Source organism: Astatotilapia calliptera, chromosome 18, assembly GCF_900246225.1.
Source record: "Astatotilapia calliptera chromosome 18, fAstCal1.2, whole genome shotgun sequence".
Classification (NCBI taxonomy): domain Eukaryota; kingdom Metazoa; phylum Chordata; class Actinopteri; order Cichliformes; family Cichlidae; genus Astatotilapia; species Astatotilapia calliptera.
In genome coordinates, this window is record NC_039319.1 from 9,262,025 (window position 1) to 9,279,766 (window position 17,742).

At 38.8% G+C, this 17,742-nt stretch overlaps 2 protein-coding genes and 3 non-coding genes across 5 annotated transcripts; all 5 read left to right on the forward strand.

Annotated features, from left to right (window-relative positions):
- The first annotated feature begins 1,041 nt into the window (after positions 1 to 1,041).
- hectd3 (HECT domain containing 3) lies at positions 1,042 to 8,815 on the forward strand. Its single transcript, XM_026150587.1, has 20 exons — positions 1,042 to 1,138; positions 1,503 to 1,948; positions 3,063 to 3,316; positions 3,414 to 3,549; positions 4,000 to 4,121; positions 4,517 to 4,630; positions 4,757 to 4,839; positions 4,954 to 5,119; positions 5,300 to 5,381; positions 5,485 to 5,667; positions 5,749 to 5,801; positions 5,898 to 6,066; positions 6,146 to 6,259; positions 6,435 to 6,524; positions 6,812 to 7,018; positions 7,126 to 7,255; positions 7,733 to 7,807; positions 8,188 to 8,269; positions 8,364 to 8,435; positions 8,595 to 8,815. Exons 2-20 carry the CDS (start codon positions 1,598 to 1,600, stop codon positions 8,677 to 8,679), a joined length of 2,568 nt encoding a protein of 855 aa, XP_026006372.1. The 5' UTR covers positions 1,042 to 1,138; positions 1,503 to 1,597; the 3' UTR covers positions 8,680 to 8,815.
- Positions 8,816 to 11,623: 2,808 nt separating this feature from the next.
- On the forward strand, positions 11,624 to 15,148 carry rps8a (ribosomal protein S8a). Its single transcript, XM_026150542.1, has 6 exons — positions 11,624 to 11,696; positions 13,144 to 13,250; positions 13,518 to 13,617; positions 13,825 to 14,000; positions 14,453 to 14,582; positions 14,989 to 15,148. The coding sequence occupies exons 1-6, from the start codon at positions 11,693 to 11,695 to the stop codon at positions 15,096 to 15,098; spliced, it is 627 nt and encodes a 208-aa protein (XP_026006327.1). The 5' UTR covers positions 11,624 to 11,692; the 3' UTR covers positions 15,099 to 15,148.
- Positions 13,304 to 13,413, forward strand: LOC113011452 (small nucleolar RNA SNORD46). The gene has a single exon (XR_003270559.1). It is a non-coding gene; the product is annotated as a small nucleolar RNA SNORD46 (small nucleolar RNA).
- On the forward strand, positions 13,658 to 13,727 carry LOC113011450 (small nucleolar RNA SNORD38). The gene has a single exon (XR_003270557.1). It is a non-coding gene; the product is annotated as a small nucleolar RNA SNORD38 (small nucleolar RNA).
- Positions 14,278 to 14,345, forward strand: LOC113011451 (small nucleolar RNA SNORD38). Its single transcript, XR_003270558.1, has one exon. It is a non-coding gene; the product is annotated as a small nucleolar RNA SNORD38 (small nucleolar RNA).
- Positions 15,149 to 17,742: the final 2,594 nt, after the last annotated feature.

Consider the following 17,742-nt stretch of genomic DNA (forward strand, 5'->3'; position numbering starts at 1 on the left):
CATGTTTTTGAAAACGTTTATTGTAAACATGACAAAAAAATGTTTGAAAACATTTTTTGGGGAGGTGGAAATGTGACATTGAAAGGTCTCGCTTGTTTTAAACTGTGAACTACAATAAGATTTCATCCTTTTCAGATTTTATTTGTAGACATTTTTGGAAATTAAGCACAAAACTAATTATTTATTTAATTATTAACTATTAGATCTCCTGTTTGCTTAGTACTGTGTCAGAGACCCATTTTATCCTATCTGTCAGAAATCTATGTATTATGAGAAAAAAATGTCTGATATTCTTGAGTAAATAAAATTCCAGATGAAAAATATGTTATTATTATCATTATTGTGCAATTTACTTTAAGTGGCTAAAAACTCTTTGGAGGGAGCTAAAGTGTTTCAAAGCAGAAAACACTGTGACTGAAAACACTGTAAAACCCTGATGACTGTAAGTCTTTCATAAATGAAAACTTTATCGGTATAATGAAAATTATGAATGTTTATGATTGTTGAATATACTGAAATAGGTTTGTCTTCCACACAGGCTCTGTAAGATGTGATTAATGCTATTAAAAAGGTGTATTTAACTCAATCCATAGTAAACCTTTGATTGTGAAAGCCTTGGAGGTCTGAAGCCTTTGTTCAGTAAGTAATCCTCCCTTGCTATAACTGTATTTACATAAATCCACGTGATTTCCCTTAACAACAACAACACTAACAATAATGATATTAAAGTTGCAGTTTATTCTTTACACTTAGATCACACTAATGTATTTAATCGTATCTGACACGAGTTTTTATGAGTTTTTATAAAAACATATTAATCAATGAATTTCGCAAAAATCCCGGCTGTAGCAAATACCAATTAAAACTCATCCATGCAGATTTATTTTTAATTTCTTTTTTTTTAAAGTTGTGTTGGAAGGTTGGATAAACAGTCAGGGTTCGAAAAATGTGAACTTTCTGGCAATTATTTTCGGAGTTCAGCCTTCAAAAGTTAAGAAAATTAAATACTCGACTGAGAAGCTTTTATTTTGTAAAGGAAACAGCGACGGAAGGCCGGAAGGATCAGAAGAGTCTTTGCTCTTCCGTGTTGTCAGAAAACCATAGAATCTGTAACAGGGTGCGGGACACTTGTCAGCAGGTACGTTGGTATCTACTGTTTTTAAGAATTGACCACACTTCTTACTCCGTGAAATGTTCATGTCCCGTGAAGTTTTGTTAAATATGAGCCTAGCTGGCCGCCAGGGTTGTTGATGACAGCTGCGGTGAGGGATGGACTCGTTTACTGAACACCCTGGTAGCATGCTAATGTTAGCGCTCTCACTTTTACCTAATGGGAGGAGGTGATATTTGTGTCAGGGAACTTTGCCTGCTGATTAGCGAATTCCTAGCATTTCAAACAGTGTTCAGATTTTATTAGGAGAGCTAGGAGCCAGTTTAATTAATCGATATTTTAAACGAAGCCAAAGTTTCTAAAGAAAGTTGGGTTTTGTTTGGTTTGACAGGAGCATCCCTGCGCAGCCACGCAGGAAAACAAAAGCGGTGTAATGTCAGCCGATGAGCTCCTGCTACTGCTGAGCTACTGACTGCCACCTTCACGATGGGCGACAACCCTCACCTGCTGCTCGGCAGGATCCGCTTCCTGAACAGGTGCATCGAAACTTTCAGGAGGAGCGAACCGGTGCCCGAGTGTCTGTGTTATGTCCCCAAAGAAGTGTGCTACAAAATCTGCAAGGATTCATCTTCCAGCTCATCCGCTTCCTCCTCCGGTGCCTCTGCGGGAGGCTCCACCGTGGGAAAAACCATAGTCTCTGTCTTCGAAAGCCCCCATCAGACTGCCCACAGTAAGAAAGCATGCAAGTACAACATTGAACCAAAGAAAGGGACATGCATCCGGACAACAGGGGAGGAGTACTGTAATAGCCAGGGCCTTTGGGTCAAAATGAATAAGGTAAGACGCTGTTACTTCCCCTTGGATGCAGTGACATCAGTAAAAGTCTTTGTGCTGCTTGAAACAACAATAACCCTTTGTTTACATACACTTTACATACTGTTACAGTGGTGGATGCTCACATTAAATAATGAGGTCCAATAATCCAGTGAGCCTAAAAGCACTCAGACAGTTTCAGACAGTGGATGAACTGAGTGGCTTTGCTAAGGCTCAGTATAACACAGCTCTAAAAGGGTCAAAGAATAAAAGTATTGAGCTGCAAAGTAACATATTAGGTACATAGTAGTGAAATTTGACCATCTTTACAAATGAAACTCACATTAACTGATTCCAGTTCTTATATCAAATGTTTTTTCTGAATGAAAGGCAAGACTGAAGATTTCAGTTTGTGATATCATATTAGGATCTTCTCATGTCTGCAGTGATTTTCATCCAAAGATATGCATTAGGTTTAACTGGTAATCTCAGAAAAACAGGTGATCTTGTCACTATCAATAAGAGCTCTGTAAAATGATGAATCATGAATATAAGCTCGAGCAACTGAGTTAGAAAGAGAGAGGTTTATATATTTTTGCCACATTTTATTACAGCAAAAATAGATTAATCTTGATTATAATTATTGCAGTGTATATTGCACAATAATGGTGCACATGTCTATTGTGGTTAAAGTTAGAAATAATGGGTTTTGTTACATACAAATAATTCATGTAAGCCAAACACAGGAATTATATTCCTGTGTTTGGCATCAAATAAAACTATTTCAGACAGTTTTTCAGCTCTTGGCTCTGTATGAGGTCATAGAAAGCTGATATCCCTAATGTCATCTCAGACATGCAGCTCCTCATACCTGCTGTTTAAACCCTCTGGTTGCAAAAGGGCAAGCCATTCAGGAAAACAGTTGGCTTAAAGGTAACAAGGGTGGAGTGAAATATGGATTTTTCAGAAAGTGGATGAACTTTGTATACAAGATAAATAAGAATTTTTTATGAGCTGTGACACAAAATTTAAAATATGGAACTCGAAAAAGGTATTATAGGTTGATTTGTGTGTTCTCAATTATTGTAAATTTGGTAAGAAAGCAAATGTTGACCAGTTGATCCGTGGCTGTCCCCAGGAGCAGCTGGAGGAGCACCGTCCGGGCCAAGATTTGGAGGAAGGCTGGATCCTCGTGTGTAAACACACCGAGGGAGGCGACAGGCTGGTACCCGTGGAGTCACCAGAGACTGTCACTAGGCAGCAGCAGCTCTTTGGCTACGACCACAAGCCCTGCAACAGGTGGGAACAAGTGGTGGATGTGGAGAATGCACTTTACATTGGCGAGAAACCCAAAATCGCAGAGTGTGATGAGGCTGCCATCCAGAAGCTGAGGTGAGTCCATCTGTGCAAAGTTAAAATGGAAAGTTGAGTTTTCTGGTGCAGCAGATTTTAAAATGAATGCAATTAATGCTCAGTTGAACTGTTTCAGGTATGTTCCTCCTACTTGGACATATGAATGTGATGAGGACCTCGTGCATTACTTCTACGATCACATAGGAAAAGAGGACGAGAACTTGGGGAGTGTGAAGCAGTGTGTGACCAGCATCGATGTGTCTTCATGCTCGGTGAGCAAAATTAAGCCCTCGTCACAAATGAAACTCGCATCGACTGACTTTAAATCTCATTTCAAACAGTCTAAATCTTTCTAAGTATAAAAAAAAGAAAATGAGGATTGTAGTTTGTGATGTCATGTTAAGGTAAATAGAATACTAGTAACTAGTCCGTAAGGTTTGTTTTCTTTTCTTTTTAACGTTGGCAAAACATGGATTGGCGTTCTCGGTGGAGTTACATTGGACCTCTTTCCTGATGACATCAAAAATGCAGTGAAAGGAAACTAGATTGATCTGAGAAGTTTTTATGACTTTAATTTGACCCAGTGACCATCATGATAGACAGTCTAGTATAACATGCATGTAATTATTTGTGGGTATGACAAATATGTATGTATTTATGAATTTAAAATGGGTTTGTTTATGAATTCAGTCCATTCATCAAACCTTGATATTTGCTTACAGGAAGATCCCAGCGGGGGGGCGAGTTGCCTGACAGATGGCGATGTTGAAACTTACTGGGAGAGCGACGGCATGCAGGGCCAACACTGGATCCGCCTGCACATGAAGAAAGGCACTGTGGTCAAGTAAGGAAACACAAAAATTGAGTAATAGTAAAGAATAGTAAAAATAAAGTCAAAGGCTTGGACAGTGCAGTGACTATGACAACAAGATCATTAAGATAAACTGTAATGTAAACTGTGCCACATGCAGTTTTTTGCCTTGTGGTGTAATGTATATATTAATATTAGTATATATAATGGTATGAATATAATGTTTTTGGGTTCTAAAGTAAGAAGTTTGACAACAACTGATCTGGGTATTATACCCAAATTTTGCACTATCCCTATGATGGTGTAATCATCACGTAGAGTTGCTATATTAGACATTTAAAAATGTGAAGCACTTTATGTCTCTTTTTGTTTCACTGATAAGCTGCTGAGGTCTCAATATTTTATTTATTGCCTGTTTTGTTTACTAGTAAGCTGATACTGACTGTGGACTCAACGGATGATAACTACATGCCCAAAAGAGTCACAGTGTTTGGAGGAGAAGGAGACAACCTAAAGAAGCTAAGTGACGTCACCATAGATGAGTAAGTTTTGTCAAACGAGATTATTGCTACAGTTTGCAATTTAACAAAAAAAAAAGTTCAAAAATGAATGCATACTGATTACAGTTTATATTCTACATTTATGTACTTTTACTTTTATGTTTCTAGTAATCTGATAGGAGAAGTGTGTGTGCTTGAGGATATGACTTCCCATTTACCAGTTATAGAAATTCGGATCGAGGAATGTAGAGGTCAGAATTTTTATGTTTTTGTGTCAAACTAGCTGATTTCTGTTTGAATGCTTTTGCAGGAGCTTTTGCACTGAACATAAAGCAACGCTTTTTTCCTCATTTTGGCTTTTACAGAGGATGGAATAGATGTGCGGATCCGAGGCTTGAAGATTAAGTCGTCCTGTGAGAGGGATCTGGGTCTGAACGCTGATGTTTTCCAGTCCTCTAACCTCGTCCGCTACCCACGTCTGCAGGGCACCCCACCAGATATCCTGTACCGCAGAGCGTTAGTTATCCAGAGGTAGGTCAGCGAACATTGTGCCCCATGTACTTTTTACAGAACTAAATATTTGTCTTCGGGCTTGGAAAAAATATCCTTCTTCAACTTCTCAGGTCTTTACCCTCAAGATAAAGTGTTCTGATTGTCCATGTTATCTGTAAACAGAAGGTGTTTCCAGTTTGTGTCTCTTTCTGTCTGCAGGTTTATCAATCTTTTGGACAGCGCGCTCCCGCACCTAGTGCCAGCCTGGGATTACAGCCTGGGTACCTTCAACCAGATCAAAGTGAGCCGTCCTAAAGCTTTTAACATGTCATTTATGATCTGTGCACAACAGCAAGCATTTTTTATGTGTTTCTTTATAACATGTGTCTTTTGGTGCCCATTAGAGCATAAAGCAGTTCTTGCTGCTGTCCAAGCGCCGCTCAGCCCTCATCACTCAGTGCCTGAAAGACTCGGAGACCAGTAAGCCAAACTTCATGCCTCGACTCTACATTAACCGACGTCTGGCCATGGAGCACAGGGACAACTCATCTCTGGACCCAACCTGCAAGAACGCCGTCTTCAACCAGGTAGGGACCAGAAGGAAGCCTAAAATTCAATGTGTAGAGAAGATGTGCAATAATTCAGATGCTTTATTTTTCCTCTTGCAGGTGTATGAGGGTCTCAAGCCGTCAGACAAGTTTGAGAAAACTTTAGATTACAGGTGTGCATTTTATCAGCCTCTTGTGTCCAATATTTAGGACTTTTATAACTCGAGGATTAAAATCTGAATCTCCAGTGTGCCTTTTTGATCCTTCAGGTGGCCCGCTCGTTATGACCAGTGGTGGGAATGCAAGTTCATTGCAGAGGGAATTATCGACCAAGGAGGTGGATTTCGAGATAGCCTCGCAGACATGTCGGAGGAGCTTTGCCCCAGCTCGTCCGAGTGTCCCATGCCTCTCCCGTTCTTCAGCCGGACATCCAATCAGGTAGTCACTATCCCATTGCCGCCTATCATCAGAATGGATATCACTGTTGTTCTAAAAGTGTCTTTTGCTCATCTGTCAGGGTGACTTTGAGGCTAGAGATTATTACGTTCCCACCCCTTCCTGTAAAGAGTTCCACAAATACGAGTGGATCGGTCAGCTGATGGGTGCTGCTCTCAGAGGGAAAGATTTCTTGGTGAGTCTTTTGTAGGTTGTTTGCAATTTTAGAAATAGTGTAAGAATATTTATTGGGTTTTAACAAAAATGTAATGGTTTTATTAAATTATTGTAACATAGATAATTACCATTGTAAATATTTATTAGTTGTAGATATTTGACTTTTCAGACTTGCTGTGTGTTCACTCCTGCAGGTTTTGGCTCTTCCGGGGCTTGTGTGGAAGCAGCTGATTGGGGAAGCTGTCAGCTGGAGTAAAGACTTTGCTGCAGTAGACTCTGTACTGGTGAGGATATTCAAATCATTACATTTACATGGTGGTGTCATTTAAATGTCAAAGCTTTGAAAGAAGAAAAGTCTCTGCTGACTGTGTTTCATAAAAGTACAAGAATTTATTGTCACTATTTTATAATAATTATTAATTTGCTCCTACAGTTTGTTGATCGATTACATTTGTTTCATGTAGCGTTTTGGGTTTGTTTTTTTCTTTTTGCATTAAAATTGAAATCTAGAAGGAATTAACAGATTGGATGGGTTGTTTTCCTGGTTGCCTCACTGTGAACATGTGTTCAGGTAAACCTTCTGGAGGCCATGGAGAACATGGACCAGGAGACATTTGAGTTCCGATTTGGGGAGGAGCTGGTCTACACCACTCTGCTGACGGATGGCTCAATGGTGGAACTGATCCCCGGTGGCAGTAATGTGTCAGTTCGTTATGAGGACCGCAGTGAGTTTATCCGCCTGGTGCAGAAAGCTCGGATGGAGGAGAGCAAACAGCAGGTGGGCTTCACATAAATTGGAATTACCCGTATTTCTTTTACTCTTTAAGCCAACTCTTTGTAAAATACTCCAGTGATGTTTTAGTGGTTTGTACACGTGTGTTACAGATTGCTGCCATACAGACGGGACTGCTGAAGGTGGTTCCTCAGGCAGTGCTGGACCTGCTCACCTGGCAGGAAGTGGAAAAGAAAATATGTGGAGACCCAGAGATCACTGTGGAAGCTCTGAAGCGACTCAGTGAGTGTCCGGCCTGGATTTAAACTTACTTTGACTATAAGCAGACATTTTTCTGTCGTAATTAAGAAAGTGAAATGGGACCATTTGCAAGTAATTTATCCAAGACACAACTGGAAGTGGATAAATTCAAATAAAATTCTAGCTTAGTTTAAACTAAATCTAATTTTAGCAGTGGTATCTGTTATGTTTTCGAATGAATTGTATTTCATTTTCAGTACACCCGTGTATGCATGTGGTACCTTTTTTCACAAGTGGACTTGGCGTAGCTTTAAAAATACAAAACAGGTTAACCTCTTGTGGGACTTTTCCCATCTTCGTTTTATCCACGTTCCTTTCAAATCCTCGACCACAAATGAGGTCTGAGATGTTGTTTCTGTTAAGGTACAAGTTAAGGTGAAGTAATAAGATGCAAGTTGTATTAAGTCACAAAATGCTGCAAGTAACCAAACCATTGTAATCTTTTGTTCTCCCCACCAGCACGTTATGAGGACCTGGAACAAAGTGATGTTAGAGTGCAGTACTTATGGGAGGCGCTGACAAACTTCACCAATGGTGAGTTCACTGTTTATTTTTGCCCCATTTTAAAAATTAGTAAATGGCTCTCACAACATAAACTCTGCACCAATGGCCAAATATAAAAGACAGATAAAGCTTTTGGGTCCGAAAAATGACGCCAATGGAGAAATCCCTTAAATTGCTATTTTTTGTAATGACCAGCAGGGGGCAGATCCTCTGGTGTTAAGAAGAAGACGGGTTGTATAAGATTGAAAAATAAACCTTATCGTGCTTTGTCTATGAGCTCGGTTCACTCTTTCATGGTGAATTTATGGTCTAGGTTCTAGGTTTATATAAAGATGCTAAATTGTATTTGTGTCTGCATTATTCAAGTGCAGATTTTGACCCAGACTGATATTCTTGATTTCTGTCTTCAGAGGATCGCAGCAGGTTTCTGAGGTTTGTAACCGGTCGAAGTCGTCTTCCTGCACCTATCTACGTCTTTCCTGACAAACAAGGGTGAGTTCAAGTGTACGTAGTTATTACTATTTGACTACAATTAGATTTAGATTTGATTGTAATTTGTTTTTTGTTGTTTGTTTTCTTGATTCAGCTCTGAAACGACTGATGCACTTCCACAGTCCTCCACATGTTCTAGTACCCTTTATCTACCCAACTATCCGAGGTATAACAACCCCATGTGCTTTATGTGCACTGTTATTAATGATGCATTGATGATTTAACAGAAGTTAAATCTCTTAAAGATTATTAAGCAGTTTTTGAAGTTGACAGCACTGTTACATTATTGTCTTGTGTTTCCTCTATTCCTTGTTTTGTCCTGCAGTGCGAAAGTTTGTGAGGAGAAGCTGCGCTATGCTGCGTACAACTGTGTGGCCATTGATACCGACATGAGTCCCTGGGAAGAGTGATCTCCCTACTGTTTCACTGACCGCTGCACACGCCACAACTCAGTCGAATCAAGATATCTTGCCAACTTTTCACCATACCCTCACAACTGCCAAATAACCAATAGCTGTATATAATAAATAACTATATGGAAACATGGACGTGACTCAGTATGGTTTTTATTAACTTTTTATGTGTTCAACTCAGTAAAAGATCAAATTTTTCTTCAAGACTCATTTAACCCAGACAAAACAGGAAGAAGTTATCATGACATGTCATGTTTAAATGTTGCTGGTAATAAAAATGAGTAAACAGTGTTTCTAAACCCAAACTGTTAAAAATGATCAAACAGATAAAGTCATCTGTATAACACACGGTCCAATTAATTACTGTTAATAAAATTTTACATCAGATTTACGCATTATATGTATTTACTCATTCTTAATCTTTATTTTATTATATTTGTATCTGAAAACAACCTATTTAAAGTACCTGTGTTACACGTTCTTTAACATTATGTCTATTCTTTTATTATACATTTTGAAATGACATCTGTTTTCACTACTAACTCTAAAAATTGTAAAACAAAATAGAAGTTGTTGCGGGGTGTGGTTTGTGACTCAGCCACTGAAGAGGGAGAGGGCAGTGCCAGGGAAGGATGGTCAACAGCAGGTAGCCATCGTTTAATCGTGGCTCCTCTATTTAAGCAGCGTGACTGGACTCGGGGAGGAGAGTTGGAGTACAAAAGCAAAAATAACAACATGGTGATACACAGTGAGAAGCAGACAAAGGCACGCTGAAAGACGCGTGCATGCAAATACATAAACAGAACATTTGCACCATTCCCTGCAGTCATCAAGTCCTTTTGTCACAGCAGTAATTAAATACATGTCATTATCCACTCACCAGCCACTTCATATGGCAGTAATGGCCCAGTCTATAAAAGATCTTGAGCCCAGAGGTCTTTTCAACCTTTCTCTGTTCAACAAATATAGGTGATTATATGATGTGGTGTGATATGGATGTCCCTTACTTATATTTGATGTGTGATTGTGTTCCTACACCACTTTCTTGTTGTTAGTGTCTTTAATGTCTGCAATGGTAACAACTCTGTTATTGTGGTTATATTTGTCTGACAGTTGCTACAAGGCACAGATGGAATTTATAAAAGGACAAGTAAATAAAAATAATACTTTGTTTGGATCTGCCATCCCTTTGGCAAGGTCTGTTAAAAAACTCAACCGTCACTTATAGATAAGATCAAATTGGTTAGGATGTTCAGGAACAGCGAAATACTTAAACCTAACATGAGCTGGAGACTGCAGGAACAGTGGAGGGAGTTTTATATCACCATGGACTGAGAGGTTGCTGACCAAGAAAGACTGCCTTGCTTCAAAGTTGATACCTTCAAGCGTGACTGAAATGTGCCGCTGCCCAGATGGACAAGCTAAATACATTCTGGACAAAAGTTTTATGGTCAGACAAGACCAACTGAGTTATTTGGCTGCAGTGACAAGAGGTTTGTTTGGAGGAGTAAAGATGACCTAAAAACATTATACCAGATGGTGGTTGCATCATGCTCTGGGGCTGTTTTGCCGCCAGTGGAACTGGTATATTCCACAAAGTGGATAGAATAATGAGGAGGGAGTACCTTCAAATTCTTATACTTTACTTTGGATCAACAACTAAACTTGAAGGCAGTTGGGTGTTTCAAGAGGACAATGAGCCCAAACACCCTAACAGAACTGGTTTTGAAATGGATGAAGCAGGCTAACATAATGCGTGTGGACTGGCGCTTTCGAAGCCTCAGCCTTAACCTTATTAAAAATGTGTGGATTGTGGGTCCATGCCAGGGAAATCAATTTAAATGAATTCTACCAATTCTGCCAAGAAGAGTGGCCAAATATCCTGCCAGAATTAAGGCAGAACCACAAGTATCTGGTATCTTGCTAAAGCAGATTTTAGCCAAATATATGAGGAGGTGCATGCATATTTTGGACCCTGTGTGGATTAGAGGAAAATAAAGTTCAAATTTGTACATCCAATTCTTGTTTGTTTGTTTTTTTAAAGTTATGAAAGATGTATGTTGCATAAGCAAATAAATCATGAAAGTCCCAGAATTACCATGATATTTATGCCCATGACGAGTGTGTAAACTTCAGACCACAACTGGAAAAAATATGACTTAACTAACATATAGTAACATATATACTATATGTTCTAATCATTTTAGATAATGAATTTCTGATTTTCATGATTTATAAGCCACAGTCATCTAAAATAAAACAAAAAAGGCTTGAGATGTGTTATTGGGATATAAAAAAGTTCACATTTTTGAATAAAATTATGAAAAAAATAAACTTTTTCAGAATATTTCAGATTTTGAGATGCACCTGTATGTGATACCTTGAGCGATATCTGGAAAAATGATAACAGCAAGAGTGAAAGGGAAGGTTTACAAGATGATAGTAGGGCCTGCTATGGTGTATGAAGATGGCGGCACTGCAGGAAGACAGGAGGGAAAGCTGGAGGTTGAAGAACTGGAGATGCTCAGACCTTAATTGAGAGTGACCAGAATAGGCAAGATTATAAATGAGTACATCAGAGGGACACGGTCAGGCTGAGCGATTTGGAGGCAAAGTTAGAGTTTCAAGGCTACCATGGTTTAGACATGTGCAAAGGAGGGAATTGGATATACTGGACGGAGGAAGACCTCAGAGGAGAAGAAGAGCATGCAGAAAGCTGGTGTAACTGAAGAGGATGCAAGGGATGGAGTGAGATGGAGGCAGATGATCTGCTGTGTCCACACATAAATGAAACAGTCTGATGAAGAAGAAGAAAATGAAAACCTTAGAGAATATGAAAGCAATTTTGTACTTTCTGTAATGTTGTTCTGTCTCTGGTAGTGATATCTCGAAACTTTTCTGAGACAATAAAGGAAATCTCGTTCGCTGAAGAGTTAGTTCTCGCGAGACCTAGGGTGTTCAAACCTCCCCATGAGCCCTTGCGGTTCCTCTTTCTAGCCGGCGCCTGAGAATGGGTACGTGTTTTCATGCTCGCGCCGGAGACCGAATCCTTACCCATCTGATGTTTTAACGAAGGAATATTCCAGTAATGGTTTGCTATAGCGATAAATGTTGTCATCTAAATAGAAATAGTTGACTCTTTGCTGTCTATAGTATGTTGAATTTGTTTTAAAGAAATATTTTCTAGTCGTTATCTGAAGCGAGTATCCAAGATGGCTGCACTCAATGGCTATGTAGTTAGCTGTTGAGGCTGAAGCGTCCCCAAAGACTTCTCTTGTGGCTGGTTTGGGACGTTTTATTGTGAAGTAGCGGTGTTTTCGCGTTAATTTGGCTTTATACGAGAAGTGTTGGACATCTTTGCTCGCAAATTCAACTGTTTAGGCTGGTCGAAGTTAGCTTAGTTAGCATGCCTATCGTGATCTTGTCACGCTGCTTGGCTGAGACGCTTAACGTAATAATGTAAATGCTTATGCTTTTTTAGAGAAGTATTTTGTCTAGTTATTGTTGTCGAGCTTAATTCAGCTTTATTTTGTCCTATTTAGAGGCATCTTATTTTGAAAGCTATGTCGCAGGTAGACCCGGCCTGTCTCGTGTCTCCCTTCCTGCATGCGCTATGATGCATTCATGTTCTCCAGTGGGACACCTTGGGCTTCACCTCTAAATGTTCCTTGTTGTGCTTTGGAAGATGGACTGAATTATCTGGTCCACATTCAAACCATAACATGGAGTAGTGGAGCACCAGCCACTTGGAGAATAAAGACTAATGCTCATTGAGTGGGACAGTTAGCAGGCCTGCATGCAGGGTGGAACACAGGAGATGTCACTAGCCACATGTTTTGGTGGCTTTAGGTCCACGTTGGTGATGTAGGGCCCCTGGATTACTACTGAAAACCCAAACGAATATATATAATAGTTGTGGAAATATGTTTATGTCCTGACTTTAGGAATGCTATGATAGCACAGTCTAGGGTGTATTTGTAGCCTAGAAGACTGAGATTTTAAGGTACCAATGTGATGTAGTGGGTCTGTAAGAGCTTCTGAATGCATGTATCTGAGTATTGCATGTAACCAAACTGGTGTTGGTCACTTTGTCAAGATGCTGTTAGCTGTGTTATTATTGGCAAGTCCTGAAATATTGCTGCGTGGTTTTGAGTCTGGAAGCTGGCTCATCTCAGTTTTTTGTTTACTGTTAAAATAGTTTAAATCTGTGTTAATATGCAACACAAGTTGGCTTTGTTAATTTTTAACTTTTTGCAAAAGCAACTACATCTTGCCATTTTAAAGTACCATTTGATTGCTTGAGCGACATGATGAAACTCTTATGCGGAATCCAAATCAAATTGCGGACAACCCTTACCTTGGAGAACTGATTGCTCAAGCACAAAAAAATAATCTTCTTGCTAGCATCTTGTTGTTGGCCCAGTAAACTGACTCCTAGTTTTCCGTATTTTACTTTTGCAGGTATCTCAAGGGACAACTGGCATAAACGCCGCAAGACCGGCGGTAAACGCAAACCCTACCACAAGAAGAGGAAGTATGAGCTCGGGCGACCTGCTGCAAACACAAAGGTGACTTTTTTTGCGGGGGGCACCTCTTACCTGATTAGACTGAATAATGTGGTAGCGTGGGTGATGAAAACTTGACCTTAGGTGGGTCTTTTTTTTGAGCCGTTTTGGTTCAAAGCTTTGGGCTTACCAATGTTAGGACTTGTCATAGTTACACTGACACGCTTCAAAGCATATGCATGCTGCTGCTCAGGAAAGGAGGTTTCACACAAATCATTTTATAAACTATAATACAATGTGTTCTTGTTGTTTTTTTTTTTTTTTTTAAAGATTGGAGCTCGCCGCATCCACACGGTGAGGGTCCGCGGTGGGAACAAGAAGTACCGAGCTCTGAGGTTGGACAATGGAAACTTCTCATGGGGCTCTGAGTGTAAGTTTCTCCTGGAATACCTTTTGATATTCCACACACCTTTCCATGATGATAACTTTGTCCAGTTCTGCTACTGAATGCAAGTGGTGACAGCAAAGACTCCTGAGAAAGACACCTTCTCTCTATTCATAGTTAAATGATTTATGAAACTATGTAGTCAGATTCAATGGGAAGTTTAATGATCGTGCCTGGGTTTTGTGTATTCAGGCTGCACACGGAAGACCAGGATCATTGATGTGGTCTACAATGCCTCCAACAACGAGCTGGTCAGAACCAAGACCCTGGTGAAGAACTGCATCGTCCTTGTTGACAGTCTTCCCTTCAGGCAGTGGTATGAGGCTCACTACGCCACTCCACTGGGACGCAAGAAGGGCGCCAAGCTGGTATGTCATAAGCTCAGTGTTGATGCTTGTAGTTAAAGCATGTTATAACTAGGTTTCGCATTCTCTTGTGTTACTGTGAACGCTTTTTAAATGCTAATGGAGGCACATCGCTTTCATATGCAGCAGCTTTGTCATACCAAAGACTCTTAAGTTGTTTTTTTTTTTTTTTTAATGCCTTTCGTCTCCCTTCAGTGGAAGACTTCTTTATTTGTCCATAAACAACCAAAGTACAAGCCTTTTATCTTTATTAACAAAGATAACAGATTTGATATGTGTCTTTCCATGACGATAACTTGTCCAGTTCTGCTACTGAATGGAAGTGGTGATAGTAAAGACTCTGAGAAAGACCTGTCAACTGAAGTTGCTCATTAAAAGAACATTCAAAGCATGTGGTGTTTGTGCAGTAATTTTTTGCAACATCTAAAGAGCTTTGCTTTCCCATCCTGATGCAGAGCCCTGAGGAGGAAGAGATCCTGAACAGGAAGAGGTCAAAGAAGACCCAGAAGAAGTACGATGAGCGCAAGAAGAACGCCAAGATCAGCTCACTCCTGGAAGAGCAGTTCCAGCAGGGAAAACTGCTCGGTAAGTCCAACATTTGTGGCAGAATTATTTTTACTTGGATAAGTGGTGAGTGCTGTTTGAAAGTTTTCATTTTGGAGTATGAAAGTGTAATCATGTGTGGCAGTTTATCTTGTGCATATGTGTTAAAATACAAATACCAGGGCAGTGTTTTTGGTGTATTTAACAAAAAGGTTTTCACTTTCCACAAGAATTATAAATAATTTTGAGCGACTGTTTAAAAATTTGCTAGGAATAAAATATTTGTATTTTTATTGAAAGGTCAAATGACAGGAGAAATGCAAAGACTGACGTTAACATGCTCTCATTGCCTTAAATATATTTCTGCAACATCAAACCCACACATCTGAAACTTGATGTACTGACCTTGATAATGTGACTGACTCTGCTTCCATCTTCCTTCATGCAGCTTGCATCGCCTCCAGACCCGGCCAGTGCGGCAGAGCAGACGGCTACATCCTGGAGGGCAAGGAGCTGGAGTTCTACCTGAGGAAGATCAAGGCCAAGAAAGGCAAATAGATGTACAGCTGTTTGATACGTCAATAAAATCCAAACGTCCCACAACTGTCCACTGTGTCTGCTCTTTCACTGGATGTGACTGTTATTTGTGCATTCAATCAGAACTGGATTTTCTTTTCAAAGGCTAACTGGGGGTAAACAGATCACACCTTATAATTAGTGACAAATATAAAAATGTAGATTTCTGACTGCCTTCAGGTCTGCATGCGTTAAAGAGTGCATTAGATGAATTGTTGAGTTGGAGGAGTATTCAGATCTGAGTAAAAGCAACTATTTAGAATGACATTCCCACACCTATTTTAATGAGGAAAGGCCTCTGCTGCTTAGGTGTTGGTGTAAATATAAGGCAAATACTTGTTAATGTCTGTTCGTTACATTAACACTGCTTGTGTTGGAGTCGAGGTATGACTTTTAACACTTAGCAGTGGATTTGATGCAAATAACCAGAAAAAATCTTGAGGGTGTTTTATTTCTGCCAATGTAGCCTGCAAATATTGGATAACATATTTGAGAGGTAAAGTGTTGTGTGTGTGTGTGTATAGAAAATGAGAAAATCAGTTCCTTAGAAGAACATAAGGATTGCATTAACTGAAACTCACGTGGTTAAATGTTTTAAGTCTTTAAACCAATTTGATGAGGTGTGTTTTAGGTTAAAAAGTATCAGCCAAAAGATAACCTGAGAAAATTCCATTCATTAAGGGTAAAAACACCACCCTAACCTCAGTCTGGACCTTTGTGAAAAAAACAATTCCTCTTAAACCTAATGAGTCACGAAACCCTTTGCAGCAAAAACTAATCTGTAATCAAGCATTTGTGGTAACCAGTGTTGGTCAAGTTACTTGAAAAAAAGTAATTACTAATTACTTCTCGAAAAAAGTAATCCATTACTTAATGATTACTTATCATTAAGTAGTTACTTTTCGAAAACATGATGCACAACCTGATTACAGAATAAAGCAAAAGAACTTTCAGCCCAATTCAGTTTTTTCTGCATAATCCATCATATAAAATTGAATCAAATGAAAAGCCTCTTTCTAAAAGTTGTTTTATTAGTTTTAATCTTTCAATTTTATGCAATTTTAAGCAAAAATTGAGTTATATGCAACTGTCTTTGACTTGGAGACTTGTTTAACATTTAAACCTATTTTCTGTTATCAGGATACAAAGTTAATGTGAGTAAAACACAATTGCTTGAATACAATTAGCGAGTAGCCTGCAAGATTTAATAAAAACTATTTTAAATCCATGGATCAAGCTGACTTTTAAAATTTGGGAAATAGTAATAAAATAGTATAAACTAAAAGAAGATGTAGCAATTCTTAAGTGGTGTGCATACGATACACATTTTGTTCCAAGTAAATTGGATTCTAGATTCAAAGATTGGACAAATAAAGGATTAACAGCTTTATGTATGGTAATGGAGAAAGGTAGACTACTAGTTTTGAAAAGGTTAAAGAAAAATACTCGTTAGAAACACAGGATTTTTGTAGATACCTACAGATGAGGCAAAAAGATCAAATCTAAGGCTGAATTAAGCAAACAGCTATTAGACTGGGCATACAGCTCAAATAAAGATAGAGGCTTTATCGCTGCCTTGTATAAAGGGTTAATAAACATGAAATCACACTCAACCCTACATATTAAAACAATGGGAAATGGAGGGAGGTATAGATATTATGAAGGAGGAGTGGAAAACAATAAGGACATACCAATGGAAATGTAGCAGCTCACAGAGCTGGAGGGAATTTGGTTGGAAAAGCCTGATAACATATTTTATTACATCTCACCAAAAATCAAAGTAACCCTCCCATTTGCTGGAAGAATTGTGGAAACACAAATGCAAATCATTATCATATAATTACTGGGACTGTCGTGTTATTAAAACTTATTGGAAGGGAATACATGTAGCAGTACAAGAGATATTTGGAAGTTATTTGCCTCTAGAAAGTAAATCTTTATTTTTTGGACTCATGACAGAAGGATGGACAGAGAACGATAAATATTTGTTTAATATTTTGTTGGTGGTAGGCAAAAAAGCCCTCACAAAAAATGACTTTCATGTCAGAGCCCAACAATGAACATGTGGATGGACGTCATAATGGACATTTACAGGATGGAGAAAACGAGCGGATGTGAACTACAAGAGGGACCTGTGTGTGTCATGTTGTAAGAAATGGATGGACTATATAATAACACGCAGGCCAGATTTAGATTTTGTTAACCTTAGATTTATTATTTATATTACTGGTAATTAAATCTCTCTCACTAATTGTTTTTGTCATTTTGTTTTGTTTTTCTTCTTCTTAGTTTCTTCTTCTTTTTTCTTCTTTTGCATGGATGTTTTCGTTGTTAAAAAAAGAAGAAGACATTTAGATGGATATCTGTAACAAATTATTGAAGCTGATGCACATGATACTGTACAGTGACTCCTAAATGTCAAAAATTTTTTAAATTAAAATAAAAAAAACTGTTTTCTGCATATTTCAACATATAAAATAAAATAATGTTTTGTGTTTACACTCGCTCTTTCAAATAGATGCAAGTAAAACACGGCAAAAAATAATTACAATTAAAGATTCAGCGGCACTAAGTCCTTTTGCTCTTAAATCTATTGTCACCTGTTTAGCAGGAGTGGGGCGGGTGG